The sequence below is a fragment of the Mus caroli genome, unplaced genomic scaffold (genome assembly GCF_978045245.1).
Source record: "Mus caroli unplaced genomic scaffold, Mus_caroli_1 scaffold_8, whole genome shotgun sequence".
In the NCBI taxonomy this organism is placed as follows: domain Eukaryota; kingdom Metazoa; phylum Chordata; class Mammalia; order Rodentia; family Muridae; genus Mus; species Mus caroli.
The window spans coordinates 6,751,489-6,776,582 of NW_028227263.1; the positions used below are offsets into that span (position 1 = coordinate 6,751,489).

Consider the following 25,094-nt stretch of genomic DNA (forward strand, 5'->3'; position numbering starts at 1 on the left):
GGAATCTAACATCCTCACATAGACATACAGGCAAAACAACAATCAATGTGCATAAAATAGATAAATAAATCATAAAAGAAAATGAACGAAGCCAGGTGTGATGGCACACACCTTTAATCCCAGCACACGGGAGGCAGAGGCTGGCAGCTCTCTTGTATATTGGGGGTCAGCCTGATCTACATAAGTTCCAGGATAGCCAGGGCTACTTGGTGAAAATGTGTCTCAAAAAATAAAAACAAATAAAACACTAGGAACAAACCTCAGTCCTAGTCCACCTGGGAGGTGGAGGTCAGGAGAGCAAGGTTTAAGGACAGACTGAACTACATATCACCTTTACAAAAAGAGAGAGAAAGAAAAAGGTCATTAAACTAGGCAAAGTATTTGAACAAATAATTTCCAAAGTTATGTCTGCTTAATAAGCATAGGAAACAATGCTCAATAAATAATCACTAGGGAACTACAAATCAAAACCACGAAATACTTCACAACAATCAAAATAGTTAAAACTAGACAATTAACAAAGACTGATGAACTGTGGAGAAATTGGACCCACCGTACACCTGTGGTGAAAATGTAAATAACCGTTCTAGTAAACAGTTGGGCAGTTAATAAAAGATGTTGACCATGGCCAAGGACCAAACAAGTCCATGCGTAGGTATAGGTCAAGAGAGTTAAAAATGCATATCTACTCCATCTGTAGACTATTCCTAAACTGCATTATTCATAGGAACTGGAGGAGGAACCTCTTTAGGCAATGAATAGATTAACACATTGTAGTGCGCCCATCAGTACATTTGACCACTGTTTATTGGAAAGGGGAAGGAAGTGTTGATGTACCTTAGAACAGGGATGAACCTTGAGAATACTACCAAGTAAAAGGAGCCAGATGTGAAAAGCTACATCTCACATGACTTTATGTATTAAAGAACAGGAAAACCCATAGAAATAGGAATTTCTAAGCATAAAATATACAATGACTTATATAGCTGGGGTGGAGGGAGAAGAGGGAACAAGTATTAAGTGTTTGAGGCCAGTAGTGAGGACCAGTCCCACAAAAGCTATCATTTAGTTTCAGCTAGGCACAGTTGTGTGTGCATCTTTAGTCTCAGTACTCTTAGTTCCAGGCCTGCCTGGTCTAAAAAGAATGTTCCAGCAGAGCCAGGCCACATAGAGAAAACACATTTCAAACAAATAAACAACAACAACAACAAAAGATGGCTATGATGGCTACAAACTCTATAAAGAGATAGATTTTATGTATGTAGTTTATATTTCTGCAAAGCTGTTATAAACAAAATATAAAACAAATGAATGGTGTTACTCAAAGGGCCTTATAACTTAGCTTTCACTAGCATACTATAAGAAGTTCACTCTTACTTTATGCTTAATTTCATTTGTAGAAATTCCTTTCTAAAGTGTGTGTGTGTGTACGCGCGTGCACACGTGTGTACACATGGTATTCATGTGAAAACCAGAAGACTTGTTTCGTCCCTTCTCTCTTTCCACCATATAGGTAGGGCCTGGAGATTGAACTAAGCTTATCCAAAACATGGCAGCAAACGCTCCTACCTACTGAATCATCTTACTATGCCTTACAAGTTCTATCAGTAAGTCTGAAATACACCAGTCATGGCAAGTCCATCTACTTTGTTAGCCAGCAAAGGAGCAGTGGTACTGCCCTGTAATACCCGTGGTCTTAAGATGTGAGTTAGTTACAAGCTAGCTAATTGGATGCCAAATTAGAATCATGAAGTCCATTGTCTACAATAACATCAACATAATCTTACTATACTCTTGAACATTAAGCATGTATTTTTCATATATGTAACATTCTACCAGAGCAGATCCCAGCCCATGTGGGATCACCTCAGCCAGAGTAATCTTTGCTTTTAAAACATGTTTGATCATACAATTTTAACTCTTACTGTTTTTGTACAGACTTATAACTTCATTTTATTCTCCCATTTACTTTCTCTGACCTATTGCCGAGGCCATATTCAAATGTTCCTGCTCCAAGTCTTCCCATGTTTTCTACTTTTCTTTGCTCCTTTCATACATCAACCATGCCATGTTACTCATACTCACAACTCTTTACGGGACGTCTGTACTGGGTCAGTCTAGGAAGACTCATAACTGATTCCCTGCAAAGCCCCTCAACATGGTATTCAATTCTCTACCTAACAATATCTGCAGTGAGGAGTCATATAAAATCACTCACTTTTCTTCAGGAAAGCCTCTCTGCAGGTGCTGGGATAGTAGTTCAGGTCTGTAATCCTAGCACCAGGAAGGTGGGGGCAAGATCTCAAAAAGCAAGCCATTCTGGGTTCCTTGTCCCAAAACATCAAGGTCCTGTGTTCAATTCCAAGTACTATGAAATTAAAAATTAAAGTCCTCTTCACTCTCTCTTTCCTGTACTTTAGACACAGCTAGATTACCATAATGACCCTGAGATTTCTTCATCTATATAATAGTCATTATTTTGAGAACTGTACTAAAAAGAGAAACATCTCATAATTTCAGGATGGACCTTTAAACCTGATTATATTAGCAACACAAGGCTGCTTATCTTCCCCAATTGCTTGTTTCTTATTCTTCATCTTTATTAACATTCACTAGAAATATATCTAACCTGGTAAGACTCTTCCGTATACTACACATTGAAGTATGTTTAAACATACATGCAGGAATTCAAAGTTCTGTCCAAATTGAAGAAACTGTACAAGAAGTAAGTTTGCCAACTGATATCAATTACACAAAATACATTAGGCTTATCAAATTTCAGGTAAAAAAATTACCAATCTTTATCCTTTACCTTAGAAAGAAACCGACATTACTTTTAATTAGTTCACTCAGTCCATCAACATCTGTACCTGACTTTAAGGAACACATCTGTCTGAAAACAAAACTTTAACAAGAATAACAAGTTCTAAGAAACAGTGTAGCAAAAGTATGTCGAGAACTCATGCTTTCAAAGTCCTCATCTGATTCTGTCATAAAATGGGAAAGTCTGAAGGAAGTGCTGATGCCCCAAGCAGAGACAGTGGGATGAACAGTACTTCATGCGCAGGATCCCTAGAGACTGAGTAGAGTATGCCTGGCAGGAGTGCAACAAGGGGGAGAAAAGACTGCTCAAGGGCACAAAGGTCTGGCTGGGGATAATGAAAAATCAGGAGTTACAGGCAGCTCAAATGAGTACACAGGCCCAAGATCCAGCAACTCACAAGGCTGACTTAAGAGCTGCCTTGTCTATACAGTGAGAGCTTGACTGGGGGAAAAACAAACAAAACAAAACTACCCACCAAAGTGATAATTTAGCTGAAGACAGAGGCATATATCTACAGTTCCAGCTTCTTGGGAGGCTGAGGCAAGATCATTGGTTAACAACATCTGCAGTGAGGACTGAGGCCAACCTGGGCAATCAGCAAGAGCCTTCACAAAATAAATAAAGGCCAAGGATGTAGCTCAGCAGTAGAATGCTTGCCTTGTATGTCTACCCTGGGTTCAATCTCTACTCTCTGAAGGAAACAAATGAACTGGCAAATGTAGACAGTGTTTACTTTTTCACCCACAAATTTCCCCCTTCACAGAAGGGGGTCTAGGTCTATTACCCAGACCACAGAAACTATACAAAAACATTCTAATGATGTACACTGATTACTTTTTTAAACTGTTAAATCTTGATTTTTTTAATAAAAGGTAAGCAAACTGAAAACAGGCTAAACATTTTCTTAGTGTCTGTTTCAAATGAATGTTACCATTTTAATATCTGAATTTATCAGGATTCTAAGCAGAGGGAACATTATTTCAAGGATCTGACATCTTGAATGTTTTGACAACTGCCTCATATCCTTCCTGGTACAATACACAGTAGCACAGTCCATGTAGGGAGACATTTGGCACTGAGTGGGGTCAAAGTTAACAAGAGAGGAGATATGGGAAAGTGTAGGAAAAGGTCCAGAGAAGGTGATCCTAGTCAGTCTGCTCAAGCAGAAACTATCTGTGCACTGACTGACCAACTCACGCAGGGGTAAGCTCTCTAGGAGTTCACAGGAGATCTACCACCTCCTGGCTATTACCAACAATCAGTGATTCTTCTGGCTGGCCTTCCCTCCTCATTATTATAAAACAAAAGGCACCTTGGTGTGCAACAAAATGAAAGAGATACAGAATAAGAGCAAAAGACCTCTTCCATCATCACCACAGGTGACATACGTTAACTGCCAGTAGCATCCTGACCTTGGCATTTACCACCATTTACACAGGCTCACTGCTTGGAAATGCTGTCACTCAGCATACCATGCTGCTTTCACCAAGGATGAAGCATGACTCAGCTCCCTGCTTCACGGCTCTTAAGAGGCAATTAGGTTTCCTTGTTCTGTAACTGCAAAGCACCTCTTGGTGAAATGCTAGCACATTTCTGTAAGCTTCTTACACATGGAATCGTGGGATCTCATGCATTTTACTTATTTATTTACACATCTATTTATAACAATAATAAAAATTTTTAAAAAATTAAAAAAATATATTGAGTAAAGTATAGTCCTGGTTGTCCTGGAACTCTGTGTAGATCAGGCTGACCTTGAACTCAGTGAACTGTCTGCCTCTGCTCCCCCAAAGTGCTGGGATTAAAGGCATGTGCTACCAAGCCTGAGTGGGGTCTCATCTCTTCAGACAGATGTCAAACAGCCCTCTAAAACATAAGTGAAGAGAGATCTAAAGGCAGGCAGATGGACAGGAAAGACTACTATGGCCATCACTTGTAGTACCAAGTATAGTCAGTTTGATGGATGAGGTTACCTATGTACAAAATTCTATGCAGCTACCAAGATGGACGGACTGAACAGAAGGTGACCGAGCACATTTGAGCCCGATCCTGATTATAGCACTATCTGGACAGCACTCCTGACTGGAACACCTACAGCTTCCACAAGTGACCCACTCACTCTTCCTGGGAATCCAGTTCCTCACATGTGAAATGACATTCGCACAGTAGTTTTAGCTCAATGGTTGTGGCCAGGCGCTAAGGGACCATAAACAAAGCTCCTGGTAAGGGACCTCGAATCATACAGTAATAGGCAAGCTATAAACAGAGTATGGAGTTCATGAGAAGAGCTGATGTTTATGAAAGAATAAAATAAAATCATAAAATATAAACAGACAAATACAAAGGATGGCTGAGAACGAACACACACACACACACACACACACACACACACAGAGTTAATTACAAGGGGGGACCTAGGAGGGATTCCAGGACTATCAGAGAACACAAGGAGAGTCTTTGTTTTTTCAGCTTCTCTGCAGCTCTACCATTTGGTTTTCTATTAATAACACTGTATTTTTGTGTTCTGGGACAAAAACAATAAAATCTAGCCAGACAAAAGGGTGTGGTTGTTCTTTAAACTTGCCTGGTCCTGGTCATTCCACTGTTAGCAGCTTCCTGCATAGCAGTGATCTTCAATGCTTGGTCTGTGGAACCTTCAGGAACCCTTGGAGGACCCAACGGTCAAAGCTGTGTTAACATGTCACATATGTGATCTACAGTCTCAGTGTTGTCCTCTGTGTGTAGGGGCCCCAAACAGACTAGCACCATGGTGCAGCAGCAGCCCTCAAGTCCTGCAGGACATCCATGTGGCAAAGAAAAGCCCAAGAGCCAGTTTTCCTTAGGACAGACAGTGGATCACTGACTTTCACTCGCTGGACCTGCTCCTCGTTCCACACAAGGCCTGTCCTGCTTCTTTGTACACAGCTGTCTCAGGCAAGGCACCTCATTGCCACTGTTTTCATAGAATGCTATCTTCTTTTGGAATGGCTTACCAATACTGGTCATTCAGATTTTGACATGTGGTACAGGGTTTTTGTTTTTTAAATGAGGAGTGAGTCTCAGAGAAGATTATGAATAAAATCCGGGGGCTGGAGACATGGCTCAGTGGTTAGGAGCACTGACTGCTTTTTCAGAGGTCCTGAGTTCAATTCCCAGCAACCACATGGTGGCTCACAGTCATCTGTAATGGAATCTGATGCCCTCTTCTGGTGTGTCTGAAGACAGCTACATTATACTCATATATATATAAAATAAATAATTCTTTAAAAAAATAAAATAAAATCTGGGTTTTCAAGAACACATTAGACTTTGGGGAGCCTGTATCTACTGCTGTTGTTTAACAGTTATCCGCTAAGAAGTTTCTGATGAGCTCAATGGTGACATTCATTAACAAACACAATTTTCTTGAGTCAGACAATGATCTTTAAAAATCAGAATAGCTCTAGCAACAGATACTACCACAAGAGTAAAACTACGAAGCCTGCCCTCTCAGGGCTTCAGAGCTCCCCGACGGGAGGGAGGGAGGGAGGGAGGAGGAGGTGGTGCATACCTTTAATCCCGCACCCAAGAGGCAGAGCCAGCAAAAATATTCCAAACAGAGAATATCCCTCATGAGGATGGGTAAAAAAGACTTAACATATATTAATATACTAAAAAAATCATCTCAGTCGGGCATAGTGGCGCACACCTTTAATCCCAGCACTCGGGAGCAGATTTCTGAGTTCGAGGCCAGCCTGGTCTACACAGAGAATCCCTGTCTTGAAAAACCAAAAAAATCATCTCAAAAGATGCACAAGTGTCTGAAAACATTCCAAATACATCCACAATAGAAAAGTTCAGCAAAGGCTGGGTGGTGGTGGCATATGTCTTTAAATCCCAGAACTAGCAAGATGTAGGCTGGTCTCTTTGAGTTCAAGGCTAGCCCAGTCTACAGAGCTAGTTTCACAACAGCCTGGGATACACAAAGACACACCCCTACCCCCCACCAAATACCGGATGGCTCAGATTCCAAGGAGCATCTAAAGAGCAAAGGCTTGACTAGGAGCAGAGCAACCATCGTTCCTTACAAAGAGCAATGGCTTCTGCTTGAGGCCAGATTTGCTTTATTAACTTCAACAAAGCAAGAGACCCAAACTGGGAACAGATCTACGGATCAGCTGCATCTTAATTAACCGTTTAAAGGTGTAAGACAACAGCACTCTTTACCAAACCTGTTTCAGAAAACAGTTTTTTATTAAAAGAGCAGTATGTACAGTGAGCTAAAGTGAAAAAAAAAAAAGAAAATTAAGATGTACTAATTTCAAATAAAGTAAGCATTAGTAGGTCTAAGTCACACAGAGAGAAGTTCTAAAAGTCCTCAGTTAAGACGCCCGAGAGTCAGGATTTACAGTGTGGCCAGCAAGGTACACTGTAAAGGTGACTATGGCAGCAGCAGGCCTGCTCATTTTGATGAGCTGCAGCTACTATCCTTCCACCAAGCAGGTTTGAGGTCAGCAGGCATAGGTTTGCACTCACATCTTTGCACAATGCCTTTCTGTACTCTTGACTGGCATTAAGCTGAAGAAACAAGCATGACACAGGACATTAGCAAACAATGTCTCACCAAGTGAAAAGGCAGGGCAGAGCACAAAGCCTGAATTATTTAACATTTGGCCCTTTGTTGAAAAGTGTACAAATTCCTTAGAGTTTGACTTTTTCCCTAGAACCTGTGCTCCGGCTACCCACAGCCATTCTCCAAAGGCCAGAGTGACCTTCACACAGTTACAATGTTGCCATCACTAAGGCTCATAATCACTAAGCACAGCTCAAAGCCTTTGGCATGAGATTCAAAGGCTATAGCATTTTTACTAGCTGGGCTGGCCTCTTGCTTCTCAGCACACTCCTGCCTGCCTGGGGTTAAGTTGGGTTCTCAGAAGGCCATGCTTCTTATACCTCTCCTCAAGCCACCCTTTGTTTCCTTCTTCTTGTAGTGCCCTGACTTTCCCCCTCCGTCCCCACCCTCCTCTGTGCAGTGATCAATCACTCCTCTCCAGTTCTCCACACAGCTTAGACCTAGCAGGGATGCAACACCTTACTCACTGGCTGAATTCCATTTCTTCAGTGCACTGTGGTACTTCTTTAGCCCCACAGAACTCTTCCTTTTCTGTGTCTCCCACAGCAGCACAGGGTCAGCTCCTCTATGTTGCACCCTAGGTACCAGATCCTGTGTCCCTGCTTGCCAGAACTTTTCAGCTTCGCTGGAAATGCATCAATTCTGTGATGGTTATAGGTGAAGCCCCCACTTTCTGGACAGGGAAACAGAAGTATTCTGCTAAGGTGACGCAAGCTATTAAGAAGGTAAAAACAGGGTTTGTACCCACATCTCTGCAGTGTCTATCCATGTATTCTTCCTATCCTGATTGGCATCAACCTAAAGACACAAGCCTAACACAAGACAGATGCACTTGCTACCAAACCTGGTGAACCAAGGTCAATCCCCGGAAGCCATGTGGACTACTCCCCTAAATTGTCTTTGATATCTGTTTTCCAAATATAGAAGCTAAACAAAAAGAAACAGGTTATCCAATTCCATGTGGTCAGTCCTAAATACAAATACAGGGGCAACATTACTAAAGAAAAAGAGGTCTGACAGGCAGTAGGGGATTGGAATTGGAAGGGGATGAAGGTATAGAAATAATGTAAATAAAGAAAAAAATTACTACAACAAAATAGTTAAATAAAAAGATGAGACATTTACATTTTCAAGCTCTGAAATGAAGGAACCAGAGGTTATCCCTCTGGTTGATCTTATAATCAAAAACACCAAGTTCAACATCAGACTCTCTTTTACCAGTTCCCCCATTTCTTCTGGGAAAACCAAACCAAACCAAACCAAAAACCAATACACACAAAAATGAGGATCTGAGGGTCCCTGTGAGTGAGCGGACTGTAAGTTATTGTTATGCAGGGTTCCAGTTTGACTTTTCCATGATGCCTACTTTTTAAGTTTGAGAAAATGACATAACACTTGAACTCTTATTACTGACCTTATTTTATCTGATAAACAATCCTTTTTAAGGCAAGCTATTCTCCTATGTTTTCAAAGGGTTAAGTTCAATTGCTAGAGGTACAATTTCTGCTAACAGACAGCTGGCTCCTACAAGGCGCTTCCCCAGGGCTGGCTAAAACACAGCACATAGTAAAGCACGCAGGCCTTCGAGACAGGGAGCATAATTTCATACCCCATCTCTGCTCTAGTATAGCTATGGAGCTGAACTGACCACTCTTTGGTGCCTTGTTTATGCACCTGAAACTGGGTTGAACAGCCTTCAGATGGGTAAAGACTGAACTAACTGGCACAGGTAGTGCCTCTGCACAATTTCTGGAACACCAAGTACCCAATAATGTTAAGTAAGTATCACTGCTTTTTGGCTCGGTCCTGTGCAAGGCCTAGGAAAGGGAGTTAACAGCCAGCCTTAAGGACTCAGTCTACCAAGCACAAACATGAAAAGGTTGTAATGTCATGCAATGTTCACTAGCAGAAAGCATGTTCAGGGACAGAGAGCAGAGGCTGGCTGCAGGTCACTGCACACCACAAAATCTTCCCAAATAGAGCAGTGAGTGAGCACTCCTAAGCTTAGTACTTGCAAGTCCCCTGGCCTTGCCATTTTGACTCTTGAGTCTCTGTCTACTCTCCAGCAGGGGAAGGAGAGCCAATCACTCCCCTCAGCCACCTGCACATCTGGGCATCAGCACCACAATTACTAATCTCCCTGTGAGCCCAGCTTGCTCCATAGGACTCACTGACCACACAATGAAACCACGACTTTCAGCCAAAGAGCTGACCTGACTCAGAGCAAAATCTAATTCTTATTTATTTATTTATTTATTATATGTAAGTACACTGTAGCTGTCTTCAGACACTCCAGAAGAGGGAGTTAGATCTCATTACGGATGGTTGTGAGCCACCATGTGGTTGCTGGGATTTGAACTCCAGACCTTAGGAAGAGCAGTCGGGTGCTCTTACCCACTGAGCCATCTCACCAGCCCCAAAATCTAATTCTTATATACATAAAAATAATGCAGCAAACTGTACACAGTTCACTACTGTATCGGGGGTTATTAGATTAAAAACATGAAACTCAAACAGAGCCATCCTGCTTGGCCTGGCCAGCCTATCTCCACCCTGCCCTCTGTCCTCTAGACTCTCTGAGTACTGCTTGCCAGGTCAAAAGACTTCAGACTTAATCTCTAGGGCACAACTGACTGCTTATGCCCAGGACTGCAGAAAGACAAAACAGGGGCAGGGCTTCATGGAATTTTGCAGAGCTGAACAAAAAGCCTCACAAAGCTACAAGTTTCAACACATAAATTTTGCCATACCTTAAGATCTCAAATCCAAACATCAGCACATGAAACTAACCCCTTGAAATGCCACCTCCTAATTATCTCTCACCAACACTCCTTCTTCAAGCCTGAGTTTGGGTAAGATTGGGGTCGTGATTCGTGTTGGTACAAAGTCCTAGCTGCCAATGACTGCCTTTGCCCTTTTCAACCATTACTGATAAATCAAACAATAACAAAGCTCTGTCTATCTGACAAAAAGATGGATTAAGAAGTAACAGAAAGCTGTGAATGCATACAATTAAAAAGAAAAATACAGGTAATCACATATTATACACACACATATACATACAAAAGACTTGCAAACTAGAATTTTAAATGCACTGAAAGTTTTACTTTAAAAAGGTTTAAAAAAACCACAAAAAGAGCCGGGCGGTGGTGGTGTATGCCTTTGATCCTAGCACTTGGGAGGTGGTGGCAGAGGCAGGCATATTTCTGAGTTCGAGGCCAGCCTGGTCTACAAAGTGAGTTCCAAGACAGCCAGGGCTACACAGAGAAACCCTGTCTCGAAAAACCAAAAAAAAAAAAAAAAAACCAAAAAAACCCAAAAAAACAAAAAAAAACCCAAAAACCAAAAACCAAAACAAAACAAAAAAAACCAAAAAACCCCACAAAAAAGCTTGGGCAGTGGTGGCACATGCCTTTAATCCCAGTACTCAGGAAGGCAGAGGCAGGCAGGATCTGAGTTCAAGGCCAGCCTGGTCTACAGAGCCAGGGCTACACAGAGAAACCCTATCTTGAAACAAAACAAAACAAAAACAGGTAAAACAACACAACACAACAACAACAACAACAACAAAAACCACAAAAAGTTCTAATCAGTTTAACACAAGCAACAAAATATTTCTGTTGTGGTTTTTAAGGGAAAGAATGGTATTTTCCAAAGTATAAAGTCGGTTTAAATTCATTTAACTGATCAATAAAAACCAAACCAAACCACATAGAAACCCAAAATTAAGGCAGCCTAATCTTCCTACCACAGTTATCACAAGTAGGATGAATCACAGGAATAAGGCTGACCTGTCACCTACCTGGCACAAGAAAAATGAAACACAGTAATACATTTTATGCCAATACAGAAGAAACAAAATCAATAAACTATGCCACATAAAAGTCACCTGACTTCAATCTGAAACCATTCACCTCCGCAACTTCTGGAGAGCAGTTTCATAGGCCAAGATGACCTGCTCAGGTCTTGTCCCTGGGACCACAGACCTCCAGATGTTCTCAAGGGTCATGAGTCACGCCAGACACTTCCAGAAGAGACAGGGTGGAGGAGCGAACAAGAAGCAGGACAGCTCATCTGAGGAGAGCCTGCTAATGAGGAGCATGGGTGGAGTGAACAGACATCTTTAAAAGAAAGTGAAAGCCCATTGTTTATTAGACACTGAACAAGTTGCTCTGAGTCTAATATAAAATGCTAATGTCAAATCTCTAAGAATAAATTCCCCAGTCTTCAGGCTCTCCTCTTTCCCTGTCTACCTACCTACAATGATGACACATTTAAACTGTGATCCGGGGAAAGACAAAGCAGCAGACTGAAGCTTTGAGGATAAGGAATAGTTTTATGGAAAGCTGGGCTTTGATCGCAATGCTTGCCAATAATTTCAGAATTTGGGAGGTAGAAGCAGCAGGATCAAGAATTCAAGGCCAAAGTTGGGCACAGCAGTTCATGCCTTTAACCCCGGAGGTCAGCCTGGTGCACAAAACCAGGGCTGTTCTAGAGAAAAATCCTGTCTCAGAAACAAACAGTTCAATGCCAGCCTGAGCTACATAGGGAGAGTTTGAGGCCAATCTGAGGTGCATGAAACTCTGTTTCAAAAAACAAAAATAAATAAACTGTAAGTGGGCTGATGAGATGGCTTAGCAGGTAAAGCCATTCGCTGTCAAGTCTGATGACCCAAGTTCCATCCCTGGGACTGACATGGTAAAAAGAACCAACTCTGGTAAGTTGTCCTCCAACCTCCACACGTGCAGGAGCACGAACAGGCAGGCCTATGCTCTCTCTCTCTCTCTCTCACACACACACACACACACACAGGCCTATGCTCTCTCTCTCTCTCTCTCTCACACACACACACACACACACACACACACACAGGCCTATGCTCTCTCTCTCTCTCTCACACACACACACACACACACACACACACACACACACACACACAGTGTGTGTTTGAAATCCCAGCACTTGGCTGGATGGGGCAGAGAGAGTTTAATGCCTGGCTACAACACCAAGAACCTTTTGCAGCCAACCAATCAATAAATCTAAAACAAAACTAAGAATGAAGTCTGGAGAAGTGACTTTAAAGAGCAGTGTGGGAAGAGAAAACACTACTCAGTTAAAAAAAGAAAACCGCCACTACTGTAGCGCTTCAGGAGACCCCATGACAAGTTCCTCTTGCTCAACACCGGGAGGAGGAGATCCAGGGCTGACCGAAGGCTACCTGGTCAGAGATTGGACTGGACATACTAGCACACCTAGGACCACAAACAGGGTACCCAGAACACTCGGCGCTCCATCCCGTCCTGAGTCCAGTCTCACACAGCATGGGCCCCCGGAGACGGATAACCCTGCATGGTTCTCCTTCCGCCTTATACGGGTGCCAGGGAGATGAAAGCCCCTTTATATTGCATGGGCTCCCACATTAGTGCCTGGGACCTGATTTACCCCACAGGGCCTCAAGATCAACTGCCATGCCCACCTATCTCTCTCCTTCCACAACAAATGGACCTCACCTCACCCCGTGGTACCAACTGCTAGCGGAATCCCGGGGTCGCTGCCTAGTGTCTACAGTCCTGTTTCACTCCATACAGACGCTAGTGAGACATGCATTTAAGATCGTTATACACCCCAGACTCCAAAGACCTGTGGCCGCATCTTCCTTACATGGCTCGATACCTCTGCCCCCGCCTTACCTTCTTACAGACCCTCGAGGCCAGCGTCCACGGTCGTCTCCCCACAGCCTCCCGAGGCTGGCCTCCATGGCCATCTGTGCCCACCGACCCCCGAGGCCGGCGTCATGGCCATCTCCCCAATAGCCTCCCAAGGCTAGCGTCCACCGCCGTCTCCCCAACAGACCCCCGAAGCGGGACTCAGCCGCAGTCTCTCCCCAGGCCGGCGTCCGCAGCCGTCTCCCTACGGACGCCCCTCCCTCTCTTCAGCCGCTGGCCGGCCGAGGGTCTCCCGGGACAACGCCGGTCAGGCGGGCAAAGGCGGCCGCGTCCGGACCGGCTGCTGAGCGAGCATGACCTTGCGGGGCTCGGGGGGGTGGGGGGTGTCGGTCGGGCCTCACCTTCCGCCACGTCCTCGTCGACAGCGCCCTTCACCTGCGAGAAGCACCACTGGAAGTCGTTGCCGCCCGCCGGGCAGCCGCCGCCTCCGGCTCCTGCAACAGAGCGCGCCGTCAGGCCGGCCCCGCCCCGCCCCACCACCGTCCCGTCCGCCCGCCCGCCCCGCTCGCTCGCTCGCGCACGGCCCTCACCTGCCATGGCGCGGGCCGGACGCGCCCAGCCGAGCGCGGCCGACCGAGGCGCTCCGAGCGCTCAGCCCCGGCCGCCACCGCCGCCGCCGCTGCCGCCACCGTCGCCGCCGCCGGGGAGGGAATTTTTTTCCCCTTTTCAAAATGGCGCCCAATGCCCGTCGCCCCGCCGGATGACGTCATCCCCCTCCGCCTCCTCCGACGGTCAGTGCCGCGGGGGCTGCCGGGGGCGCACCGTGCTCCGACTGCGTCTGCGCGAGCTGTCTTGAGGTTGGACCTACGTAGCCGCTGCGGTCCACGGAGAGGAGTGTCTTGGAGTAGTCCGCCGGCAGATAGAGGCGGCCTTCTCGAGTCCTGTCAAGGCTAGGACGCGACGCCCTCTGCGTTCTTAAGGCCTCAGACTTTCTTCTGCGGCCGGCTGGATTGGATGCTCGAAGGCCTGGGTCCTTCCTACAGCTGAGCCAACGGGAACGCGGAACCTCCGTGGATCTGCCAATAGAGAGCGCTCGGCCGTGGGCAGGCGGGGCCTCTGATCCCCGGAGCACCTGGAACCCAGTACCTGCGTGCGTAATTTTGCCCATCATCCAGGCTCTCTTGCCCCCAGAATCTTTGATCGGTGCTTCTGAGCACCGATCTCATCAGAGTGCTACTTCAGGGGTTCTTTGAGCTCTCAGTATAGCCCCTAGGGAACCGTTCTCGACATTTGCTTTATTTGTGGGTGTGTTCTTCTAGTATGAAGAGGAATTATTCGTTCGTGGGCTTGACTTATCCGAAATCACTATGAAGTTGGCAGTGAGCATACTGCACCACTAGAGGGCAGTTGTTCCAAACCAGAGCATTCTCCACTTCAAAAATGTTTTGCCTTTTAGCAAGTGCTTTTTCTATTCTCTCAGTCTTGGCTGGGATGCTGCTTGTGTAGAGGTGATGTGTCTGTCCTGTTGGAGTTTTCTCTTCAGCGGAGAAGAGACAATAAGAAAAACCTGGGGAAAGTCAAGTGGACTAGAATTAAATACAGCACAGAAGCAGGGGAAGGAGATTGGAGCAGTTGGTATCTTAAGGAGAGCAATTGGAGGAGATAAGAAAGAATCTCAGGCTGACGTCTTGGTCGGCTGCTAGAAATGAGAACAGCTAGTGCACAGGCTGGCCCACCCTGACCTTTTCTTTCCGATGTTTTATTTTTAATTCAATTGCACACACACACTTTGATTAGGGTCTTGCCATGTAACATGAGGCTGGTCTCTAAATTGAAATACGTCTGGTTCCACCTCGTTGGCGCTGGGTTTACAAGCACGGAGCACACCTAAGCTTGCTAATGTGTTTAAAGGGCAGCAAGAAGCTGTGGGGAGAACAGAGTGGCCAAGGAAGGCTAGTCATAGTAGTGGAGGCAAGGTGGTCCAGAGAAGGAAGCTGTTTTTCAGGGGGTGAATTCTGATGAGAGGGCTGGCTATGGCCAAGAGCTGGAGAAAGTCATGAAGAAATAGGCCTTCTATCAGTAGCAGCACTCAGGGTTGTTTCTGAACGAACTGTCTCTGAGTTAAGTAGGAGGATAAAATGAGCTGCATGTGTCTGGGTGTATGAGAGTAATGGAGAAGAATAAGAGACATGGAGTAGTGAGGATATAGGAATGTCACCCAGGTGACACTCCAGAGCATCAGGAGAGTTAAGAACATATGTATAGTTCTGGGAGGACGTTTTGGGAGGAGCTTGAGGACGGAATTCCAAGCCTGGGAAGAAGCATTCTGAGACTGCTTGCAGAACTGGGGTTTAACTTAAGTTTATCCAGACTCCCTGTAGGCATGGGTATCTCAAGTAATCTCAATATTCCTATCTGCCTAATTGTAGCTGCATGTTTAAGATAATGTAGCTAGACAGCACTGTCACAGATGTGTGTCTGTGTGTACTGGGGTGCTTCTCAATGAAGAATGACAGACTGAATGGACAGAACTGTAAGTAGCTGCCTTAATAATTAGTGGCAGGCAGTATATTTGGCTTACACTTCCACATTATAGTCCATCACTGAAGGACATCATGGCAGGAACTCAAGCAGGGCAGGATCCTGGAAGCAGTAGCTGATGCAGGTCATGGAAGTGTGTTGCTTACTGGCTTGCTCCTCATGGCTTGCTCATCCTGTTTTCTTACAGAACCCAGAACCACCAGGACAGAGGTGGCTCCACCCATAATAGTCTGGACTCCTCCCCATCAATTACTAATTAAGAAAATAACAGGTTTGCCCTCAGGCAGATCTGAGGGAGGCATTTTCTCCATTGAAGTATCCTCCTCTCAGATGACTCCACCCTGTCAAGTTGACATGAAATGAGCCAGCATAGGCCAAATTTAACTTTTTAAAATGTATGCACATCTGTGCCCAGGCCAGAAGAGGGTGTTGGATCCTAGGCATTATAGGCAGTAGGGAGCTGCGGGACATAGGTGCTCGGAACCAAACTGGGGCCCTCTGGAGGAGCGGCAAGTGCTCTCATGCACTGAGCCGTCTCGAGCCCCATCGTTTTCTATGGCTTACTCTGATGTGGAGTGGGGTAGTACCTGCCTTGTTCTCCACCTCCACTCTATCCACTTCTCCTCTCTTGTCTGTTTGTCCTCCTCTCTAAGGATGTGGTTCTGTCCTTAGACTGAGAACCCTTGTGGGTCATTCCTTAGAGACCTTAAGCCACTCTGCTCCAGCCCCTGCCTTCTGTGATCTTAAGGTCTCCATAGCAACGGTTAGTAACTAATGAAACAAATATTGTGTGAATGTTGAGTGAGACTGATGTAGTCTTTGTGCACAGGAGCTCAGAGTCCATCAGGAGCAGGTTATCTTTGAGTCATCTCTGTCTACTATGTAAGCGGGTTGATAGGAGGGAGTGCATGAGAACTTAGCATGGGGTGGAAAGATGGGTGCTGAAGCTGTTGAGTAGCATCTGTGAGCTTGATGGGTGATAGGGGTTGAGGACGGGGTGAGGGGATAGAGATGGTGCATGTTATCTAACCTTAGACATGGAAAGTTCAGTGGCTTTGGTGCGGGAGTGGAGTAGGTGTAATTCAAATGAGACGCCGTCCAAGTAGTGCTGACTGTCATCGCCTAACTCCAGATTGGGTTGTAGAAACTTGCTTGACTCCTGTAGCTGTAAACCAGCACTAACTTCAGTCTAAGCTCCCATCCTCAGTCAGACTTTGGGACTTCTTGGAGTTGGACAGGAACCTAGGGCAGAGGGCAGGTGAGCATAGAGGAGCCCTGGGGATTGAGGGGCAGGGGTCCTGGGACAATTATATGCTTGCTGGAGTTGCTAGTCCAGTTGCCTGCTTCCTTGCCTGGAATCCCTGAGCTTGCTTTTGGCCAGATTCTACTGACACTTCTAAAATTTCTAGGGTGTCACCCAGGGTATCAGAAGCAGGTGAATTACCTAATATGTATCCATTGGGTCCGGTAGATGTATGTCATCGGGAAGTCAGAGGGCTTAGAGTATGAATCAGGCACTTACTGCTAAGCTCTTCCCATACCCTAGACCATAACCTCCTCTCTAGGAATAAAGATTGAGCACAAAGCTCTTAACTTTCAGGATCCTCAAGTCCTGGTGTCAGGAAAAAGCACTGGCCTTTCTACTTACTTGCATTCTTAGCTCAGGAACTCCCAAGGCCATAGCATTTACCTACGGGAGTGCATCTGCCCCTTCTGCTGCCCTCTGGCTTCCATGCTGCTGTTCCTCCTGTGTCTGAAGGGAAGGCACAAGTGGAAGCAGAGGCTAAGAGCTGCTGTCCTTGCTGACATCGTGGGGGTGCAGCTTGGTTTGTCCATTCTGGCTGATGCATGGGTAGTCAGGCACTTCTCTGCTCCACATTTTAGAGTAACACAGCAGGCTTTTAATCAGGAGCAGAATACACACTTCATCACATCCGTGCCCAGAGAGTCTCAGAGGCTGGCCTAGAAGCTTGGGAACACTCCCCTCTCGAAAGTGATAGCTACCTGGCATTTCTTTTCTTTTCTTATTTTAAAAAACATTGTCAGCTATTTGATGTTTTTGAATCATATTTTAAAGTCAGAGAAAAAAACCACTTGCTCATTTTAAGTGTTTTTCTGAAAAAGAAATGATTCACAGATGGGGATAAGTTCATCTCAGGAGTAGAAATACAGCTTCCCGGTATCCCACAATATGGCTTTGTTCTCTAAATTATAAAATCAGGGCAGCCCAAGAGCAGTGCAGAGCCGAAATGGCGACAGAAGGCGTGGAACTGGAGACACAGACCCAGCTCAGCAACTTGCAATTTTTCTTCGCTGGGAACCTATTTGAACTTAAATTATGCACAATAAATGTCAAATCTTTCCCCATTTATCTTAGTAACTGAGGGATCCTGTATATTGGGGAAAGCTCTTTGTACATCAAAGCTCCTTAACAATGCAAGTTGTCTCATCTTCTTGTGGGAGGAAATGTCAGCTTGATTGATGTGATGTGGGGAGTGAGGGCGTCTCTGAGAGAGCCCCAGTGCACAGGCTCCTCTCTCCTGCCTCAGCTCTGATTGCTTACTCTGTGGAAAGCCCTTTTAGGGCAGCCCCTTCACATTAGCACCTGTCATCTACCCCATGAGTCACCTTTAGAAACAGGCCACCATGAGGATCAGAACCCCCACCAAGCCTAGTTACTCATTACAGCGGAGGATCCTGCCCCTCAGTAAAAATATCAAGGAAGGGACAGATATGCAAGAATGTGTTTTTCAGCAGGCCCCAGGTCCTGTCCTCTGAGCCCTTAGAACTAACACAGTGGGTGCCCAAGAGCTTGGTCTTGTGAACTTGACCTTGGTGCCTGGGACTTACCCTAATGTGTCCGGCTGGAGCAGCACCCCAGGTCCCCATGCAGGAGCCAGGTGATTATAGAAGGTGTTACCCTAGTGGCCAAGACCAGGAGCCCAACAGTCAGGAATTGAAGCTGTGCCACCAAATTGGAAGTCTCACCTCTCTCCCGCTTCAACCACCCACGTTTCCCCCCCACCCCCTTATTTGTTAGAGTCTCATGTGGGCCAATCTGACCTTGGACTCTATGTAGTCCAGGATGACATTGAACTTCTTGACCCTACCTGCCTCTGTCTTTCTAATGCTGGCATTACAGGTGTACTCCACCACACAGGTATATGTTAACTTATAAAGGTGTGCCACCTGTGCCTTTCTAGCTTATCTGAACCAGTTTCTTCATCACCAGGAGTTAGGAGCGACCATTCCTAGCCTTGAGCATAAGGAGTTAGGAAGGATCCAGAAAGTTAACCAAAATTCTATGCAAGCCTTATTTGTAGCTTCAGTGAGATATTTGTTACTGGGTGTCAGAGAGGTGGGAGTCATTTGTGGGTCCCAGTCCATATACACATGTACATACAAACATACATACGTACGTACATACATACATATGTGTGTGTGTGTGTATATATATATACATACGTACATACATACATACATATATACATACATACATACATATATACATACACACATACATACATACATACATACATATCCAGAGAAGGAAGTACCAGCCCTTTTTGTAGGAGCTTGACTAGGCACAAAGCTGGCAGCATGTGCTTTCTTCATTAGGGAGCTGCTGCCCTCTGCTGGATGAGACAGGGGAAGCAACTCAGTGATCACTTTGGAAGTCCTCGAAGAGACCAAAGTTGGTTGGAATTATGTACTCACAAAAGCATCCTGGGAAGAGAAATTCCTTGAGATCAGAGGCTGAAACCTGCCGGTATAAACTGGCAGAATTTATACACATTAGCACACCCACTGTGAGACCCTGGACAGAAACCTTTTGTCTTAGCATCCGAGCTATACACATGGCCTAGCGCTGATCTTTGGCCTTGGCCCTCACTGCTGCCAGAGATGAGGGAATGGAGAAGGAAGAAGGGAGAGCAGGAAAGGAAGGTGAGTGGAAGCAGGACAGGTGTGTGTGTACAGGACAGGTGTGTGTGTACAAGTCTGCATTCCTTGACAGATGGCCTGGCCCAGCCGCCCTCACAAAGGTCTGCTCTTCTCTCTGCACTTCTGGGGAAAACGCAGGGCTGCCTCTGAGGCATGGCTAATTGTTCTGTGTCTGGCTCAAGGATGAGACTCTTGGGCTCAGGTCTTTCTTTATAGGAGACTCAACTTTGGCCAGGCATCTTGTTTATGGCTGTGAAGTTTTGGTAAACACATAAATGTCTTGATTAAATATGTATCCCATGAACTACTTGTGGTTTATTATTTTGATGTAGAAATCAAGTCTCAGAGGAGAAGGCAAAGTGTCCCTGTTCCGTGTGAGACAGGAAACTTAGGTGGACTAAGAGTCTTGGTCTGAACACATCCATGGCTGTGCCTGCCCTTAGGTCTGAGGTGTTCTGGTTCCTCCCAGGCAGGAGCTAAGCCCACAGTTTGTTTTGGGAGACGTAGTCCATCAGGCAGCTTCTGCCGTGGCTTCTCTCTGAGCTGAAATGTCTGACCGACCCTTCTTTAATGATCCTCGTCTCCTTTCAGCCCTTATGTTAACCATATGCTGGAGTCACCTTAAGAACCCAGCATCTGTCTGATACTATTAGTGAAATTTCCCATGATTCCTCACGAGATATGAGAACTCGCCTAACCCTTACCTAGATGCTGAAGCCAGCCAGGGCATCTCAGGCCCCTTACACTTCCTCGTGAGATAATGTGCCGTTTGTCCTTAGGCGAACCCTTTCCTGTGCTGACTGTTGAGGCTGACGTGTCTGTGCTTGCATTTCCTGAACAGTGAGTGGGTGGGGCCTCACAGATGAGGCTTAGGATATGATTGAGATGAGAGACTTTTATAAATTATTATGTGTATGGGTGCTTTGCTTGCATTAAGTCTGTGTATCACATATGTGTCTAGCTTGTGCAGGCTAGAAGATGGCATTGGATTTCCTGGGCCTGGAAGTATAGATGGCTGTGAGCCACCCTGCTGGGAAGGGAACTCTGGTCCCCTGGAAGAACGGCCAGTGCTTTTAACTGATGAGCCATCTCTCTGGCACCAAGTTGAGGGTCTTGAGATAGTGACATGGTTGGGTTGTCTCAAGTCCCAGATACCGTGGTGGAAAGTGATCTTTTTTGTTTGTTTGTTTTTTTTTGTTTTTCAAGACAGGGTTTCTCTGTGTAGCCCTGGCTGTCCTGGAACTCACTTTGTAGACCAGGCTGGCTTCAAACTCAGAAATCTGCCTGCCTCTGCCTCACGAGTGCTGGGATTAAAGGCATGCGCCACCACCACCCCCCGGCTGGAAAGTGATCTTATTGTAGAGGCAAAAAGAGAAAAGCAGGAGGAGGTGAGATGGAGCCTGTGAGGCGCTGCAGTGATGTGCTTTAGTTGTCCCTGTGGCTAGAAGGCAGCAAGCAGAGAGGACTGCAGAGCTCCTGGAAGTTGCCCACCCAGACTGCAGTGAGGCCGGGGTTGTGTGTTTCGATACCCTGAGCTGAGGGAGAGTACATTTTCGTTACTGAAAGCCATGAAGTCTGTGGCAATTGTTGGATAAAACAGTATACCAACCAGCCCTCTTTCTTTGGGCTCCTCTGTTTGAGGTTTTTGCCAAGGATTTTTTACATTTAATTTTTGAGGTTATAATATACTTACAACATTTTTCTCTTCCCTCTCTTCCCCAAACCTTCCCGAGTACTCTCTCCACTCTCCCTTAAGTTTATGGCCTCCTTTTTAAGAGTTGTTGCATGCAAGTATGTGTGTATGTTTATATAGGAATTTATATAAGGTTCTCATATATATGTGTGTGTGTGTGTGTGTGTGTATACATTCTTATATATATATATATATATATGTTCTCATATGTGTGTATATATATACATATATATAGTCATAATATATACCATATGTATGTATGTACACACACATACACACACACCATATATACTTAAATATAGCCTATTCAGTGTGGATTATGCTACCTGTATGCATGTTCTCAGGGCTGACCATTTGATACAGGACAACCAATTGCTGTGCTCTTTCCTTGAGAGCTGTGCTGTCCCATCCCCAGCTTCCCTCAGTTTCCTATGGTTTTTGTGTAGGGTTGAGTCCAGTGGGCTTTTCCCCGTCCGCGTCAGCATACCCATTGGTGCAGTCCTTGTTCAGCTCATGTTGGTGCGACTTAGGAGCGTAGCTGCTGTTGTTGCCAGGAGACGACTCTCGGAGTAAACTAACTTCCTGTCTGGCTCTTAGCATCTTCCTGTCCTCTCTTCTACAATATTCTCGGAGCCTTCGGTGCAGTAGCCACGGGGACTAGGCTTCACAACTCTGCATTTTGATGGGTTGTAGTTTTCTGTAGTCTCCATCTCATGCAAGAGAAGTTTCCTTGATGATAGGCGAAGACTGTACCTATCCATGGGTCTAAGGACACGCACGTGCATAGATTATTGTTAGAATTATGGTGGTTTAGTAAGTTTGTGGTTATAGATTTTCTTCCAATATCATAACTTCATTATCAATGAGTAGTTAGCTAGGTTCCCAGTACCAGGCGTCGTTTCTTCCTTTTGAATTGGTCTTAGGTCCAGCTGGAGAGCTGCTGGTTCCCACCGAGGCGTGCGCACCAGCACTGCACCCTTTGGGTTACTGTGCCATGCTGCTTGCTGCTGTGGTTCCTAAGTGCCACAGCTGGGCAGGCCTGTCGGTTGCCTCCCTCCCTTGGAAGCCTGCCTGGCTTCTCTTCCATGAAAGCCAGCCCTCAGAGGTGGGACGTTTACATTTTAGAGAAGTCCAGCTTAGTTTTTCTTCCACAAGTTATGATTTGGCTTTGGTATTGTGTCTAAAAACTCACCACCAAACCCGATGCCACACAAAGGTGTCTCTTACGGCTTTGTTTTGTTTTTTTCTTTTTTCTTTTTTTAAAGAGATCTTGTGTGTTTATCATGCCCTTGCCTTTAGGTCTATAATCCATTTGAGCTATGTTTGAGAGGTGACCCTCTGTGTCTAAGTTACATGTTTTGGGCTTGTGGACATTGGAGATTTCAGCATCTTTTGTGGAATAGACTTTCTTTACATCATTGTTATATCTTAGCTCCTTTGTCAGAGATCTGTTGATCCTTGTGTAGGCCTATTTTAGGCTGACTACTCTACTCCATTGTTTTTATTTATCTTTTCAAGTATAATGCTATTTTGCCTCTTGTCACCATATGAACTTACTTGACTTTAGTTAGTGTCACTCCTCTGACATTGCTGTTTTGATGATTCTGGAACTCTGATGTTAATTCTTTTGATGCTTATGCACGGCTATAGTGCTGGTACCCGGGAAACAATCAGCTTTTATGTGCTGACTCTGTCCTGCGGCCTGGCTGCAATCACTTATATCTTCCAGGAGGTACTTTTGTTGGAATTTTCCACATAGACAATGGGATAATCAGAGCAAAGACTTTTTTGTTTCCTTTGTTGATCTACATACATTTTATTTCCTTTTTTAAAAGTCTATTTTTTAAAAAAAGATTTATTTATTATTGTATGTAAGTACACTGTAACTGTCTTTAGACACACCAGAAGAGGGTGCCAGATCTCATTAGGGATGGTTGTGAGCCACCATGTGGTTGCTGGGATTTGAACTCAGGACCTTCAGAAGAGCAGTCGGTTTTCTTAACCACTGAGCCATCTCTCCAGCCCCACATTTTATTTCCTTCCTTGTATTCTTTCATCTCCTGTTGGCTAGGACTTGCTCTGTGATGCTGAGTAGGAGTGGTGAGGTGGGCTCCACAGCCTCGTCCTTCCTCATCTCAAGTGGAAAGAATCTACTTTTTCACCACTGAGGAAGAAGGCAACGTTGGTTTGCTTGTTTGGTTGTTATGTTCTTTCTTAATTTGGGAGAATTCTACCCTACTAGAATTTTACTAAGTTACTATAAAACTATCCTTTCTTTTAAAATCAGTTTACAAGACGATTTTCCAGAATCAGCAGTGGAGACATTTCTAGAACCACCTATTCCCTCATTGCTGTTCTGTAGAGCTGTCCTTGCTCTTGTGCCCTATGTGCCTTACGTGCTAGCCCCTCTTCTCTACCCCCAACCTGTGCCCTATGTGCTAGCCCCTCTTCTCTATCCTCAAACATCCAGTCTCCTCTACTTGAGTCTTTTCTAGGCCTCTTCCTCACTTTGATAAAGTGGCCAGGTCACTAATGGTTCAGAATGTGATATAATCAACCAGTTGTTCTGTTTTGTTTTATTTAGGGAAAATTTCCCTTTATGAAGCAGATTTAAACAATCAACTTGTTCAGGCCGGTTCTGCATCGCCTGTCTCATCGGACTCATCACCACTATATGCTGTGCCTTAGGCTTAGATCCTGCTGGGAACGCACCACATGAGTTTTCATTGGCAGATGTGCTACCTGACTGAACAGTTCCTACCAGAACCTCTGCTGTGAGCAATCCGAAAGCTGGCCAATCTCCTCCAGGCTGGCCAGGATCCAGCCCTTAGAGTAACTCAAGAGTTCCACCTGCTGTGTTATCTGGACTCCCACTAAGTGCAGCACTGTGCCCTCGGACAAGCACCAACAACAATGTATCCCTTCATCCCTCCAGCCAGACTACTCCCAGGATCTCCAGCATCCTTTCTTCCTTCTGGACCATCGTGTCCCCAACCTAATGGTCCATATCCAGGCCCTGCTGTACGAGTCCGTGGCCCCACAAGGTCATATGTTACAACAAATGTGCCCTTTCCAGAGTTACCTAGGCCAAATAGCGCACCCACAGATCCAGTTGGTCCTTTAGGTACACAGGGATCCATGTCTTCTGGACCCTGGGCACCAGGAATGGGAGGGCAGCACACTAATGCACCATATCTATTTCCAGAGCCATCTCCCACTCCTCCTCTTCCAGTGTCAGGAGCACCACCTGTTGCATGGGTCACAGTGCCACCGGGAGCCTGGGAACCACCAGCACAGTATCCTACTCCTGAAGCATCATATCCCACCCCAGGACTCCAGCCCTCCCCGAATAATCCTTACCAACTGCCGCCAGGACCTTCTGGTGCTTCACCAGTGCCTGGTAGCCTCCATAGAATGAATGAGCTCCCGGGTGGCTCCCCTTCTGATTCGTCCAACCCGGAGAGCACCTTGGAGAGCACTGGACAAAAGAAGCACCTGAAGCTAGACAGCAAATCCATCAAGAGGAGACGATCCAAGAAGAAAAGCAAGCGGGTGACCTGGGGAGACATCAAGACTTTAACTCACAAAGCTGAAACCTTGGGGAAACAACAAGGACACAATACCACTGACCCCAAAATGATGCTGCTATGTTTAATGACTATGCTGCATGTTAATTCTCAGCGTGAAAGTGAAGGGTCTCAATGACTTCTCAAGGGGCTAAAAGGCACACCTGTAATAAACAGTTTAATGTAAGTGGTTTTGCCAAAACAAACAAACAAAAAACCCACAACCAGTCAGCTTGTTTTGGGTTTTGTC

The 25,094-nt window shown here is 45.4% G+C and overlaps 2 protein-coding genes across 4 annotated transcripts in view; one reads left to right on the plus strand and one right to left on the minus strand.

Annotated features, from left to right (window-relative positions):
* The window catches only part of Ppp2r2d (protein phosphatase 2 regulatory subunit Bdelta), a 38,341-nt gene extending 24,491 nt beyond the window's left edge, over window positions 1–13,850 (minus strand). The window contains exons 1-2 of one of the 2 annotated variants that reach the window (XM_021168133.1): window positions 13,693–13,850; window positions 13,504–13,596 (exon numbers count right to left, since the gene is read on the minus strand). In XM_021168133.1, the coding sequence (XP_021023792.1) occupies window positions 13,504–13,596; window positions 13,693–13,699 (100 nt within the window). In that variant the 5' untranslated portion in view covers window positions 13,700–13,850. Of the gene's footprint in view, window positions 1–13,503; window positions 13,597–13,692 lie in introns of those variants that run through there. The other variant, XM_085841205.1, reaches the window with a different exon arrangement.
* A 98-nt stretch (window positions 13,851–13,948) lies between these two features.
* Window positions 13,949–25,068, plus strand: LOC110298361 (MAPK-interacting and spindle-stabilizing protein). 2 transcript variants are annotated; one of them, XM_021167554.3, is made up of 2 exons: window positions 13,949–14,252; window positions 23,863–25,068. In XM_021167554.3, exon 2 carries the CDS (start codon window positions 24,192–24,194, stop codon window positions 24,981–24,983), a length of 792 nt encoding a protein of 263 aa, XP_021023213.1. In that variant the 5' UTR covers window positions 13,949–14,252; window positions 23,863–24,191; the 3' UTR covers window positions 24,984–25,068. The 2 variants fall into 2 exon arrangements, with proteins under 2 accessions (XP_021023213.1, XP_021023214.1); XM_021167555.3 differs by having other exon boundaries at window positions 13,993–16,525.
* Window positions 25,069–25,094: the final 26 nt, after the last annotated feature.

Bases quoted from the DNA above. Each gene is read 5' to 3' on its own strand.
- LOC110298361 (XM_021167554.3), top strand. From the start codon at position 24,192: ATGTATCCCTTCATCCCTCCAGCCAGACTACTCCCAGGATCTCCAGCA.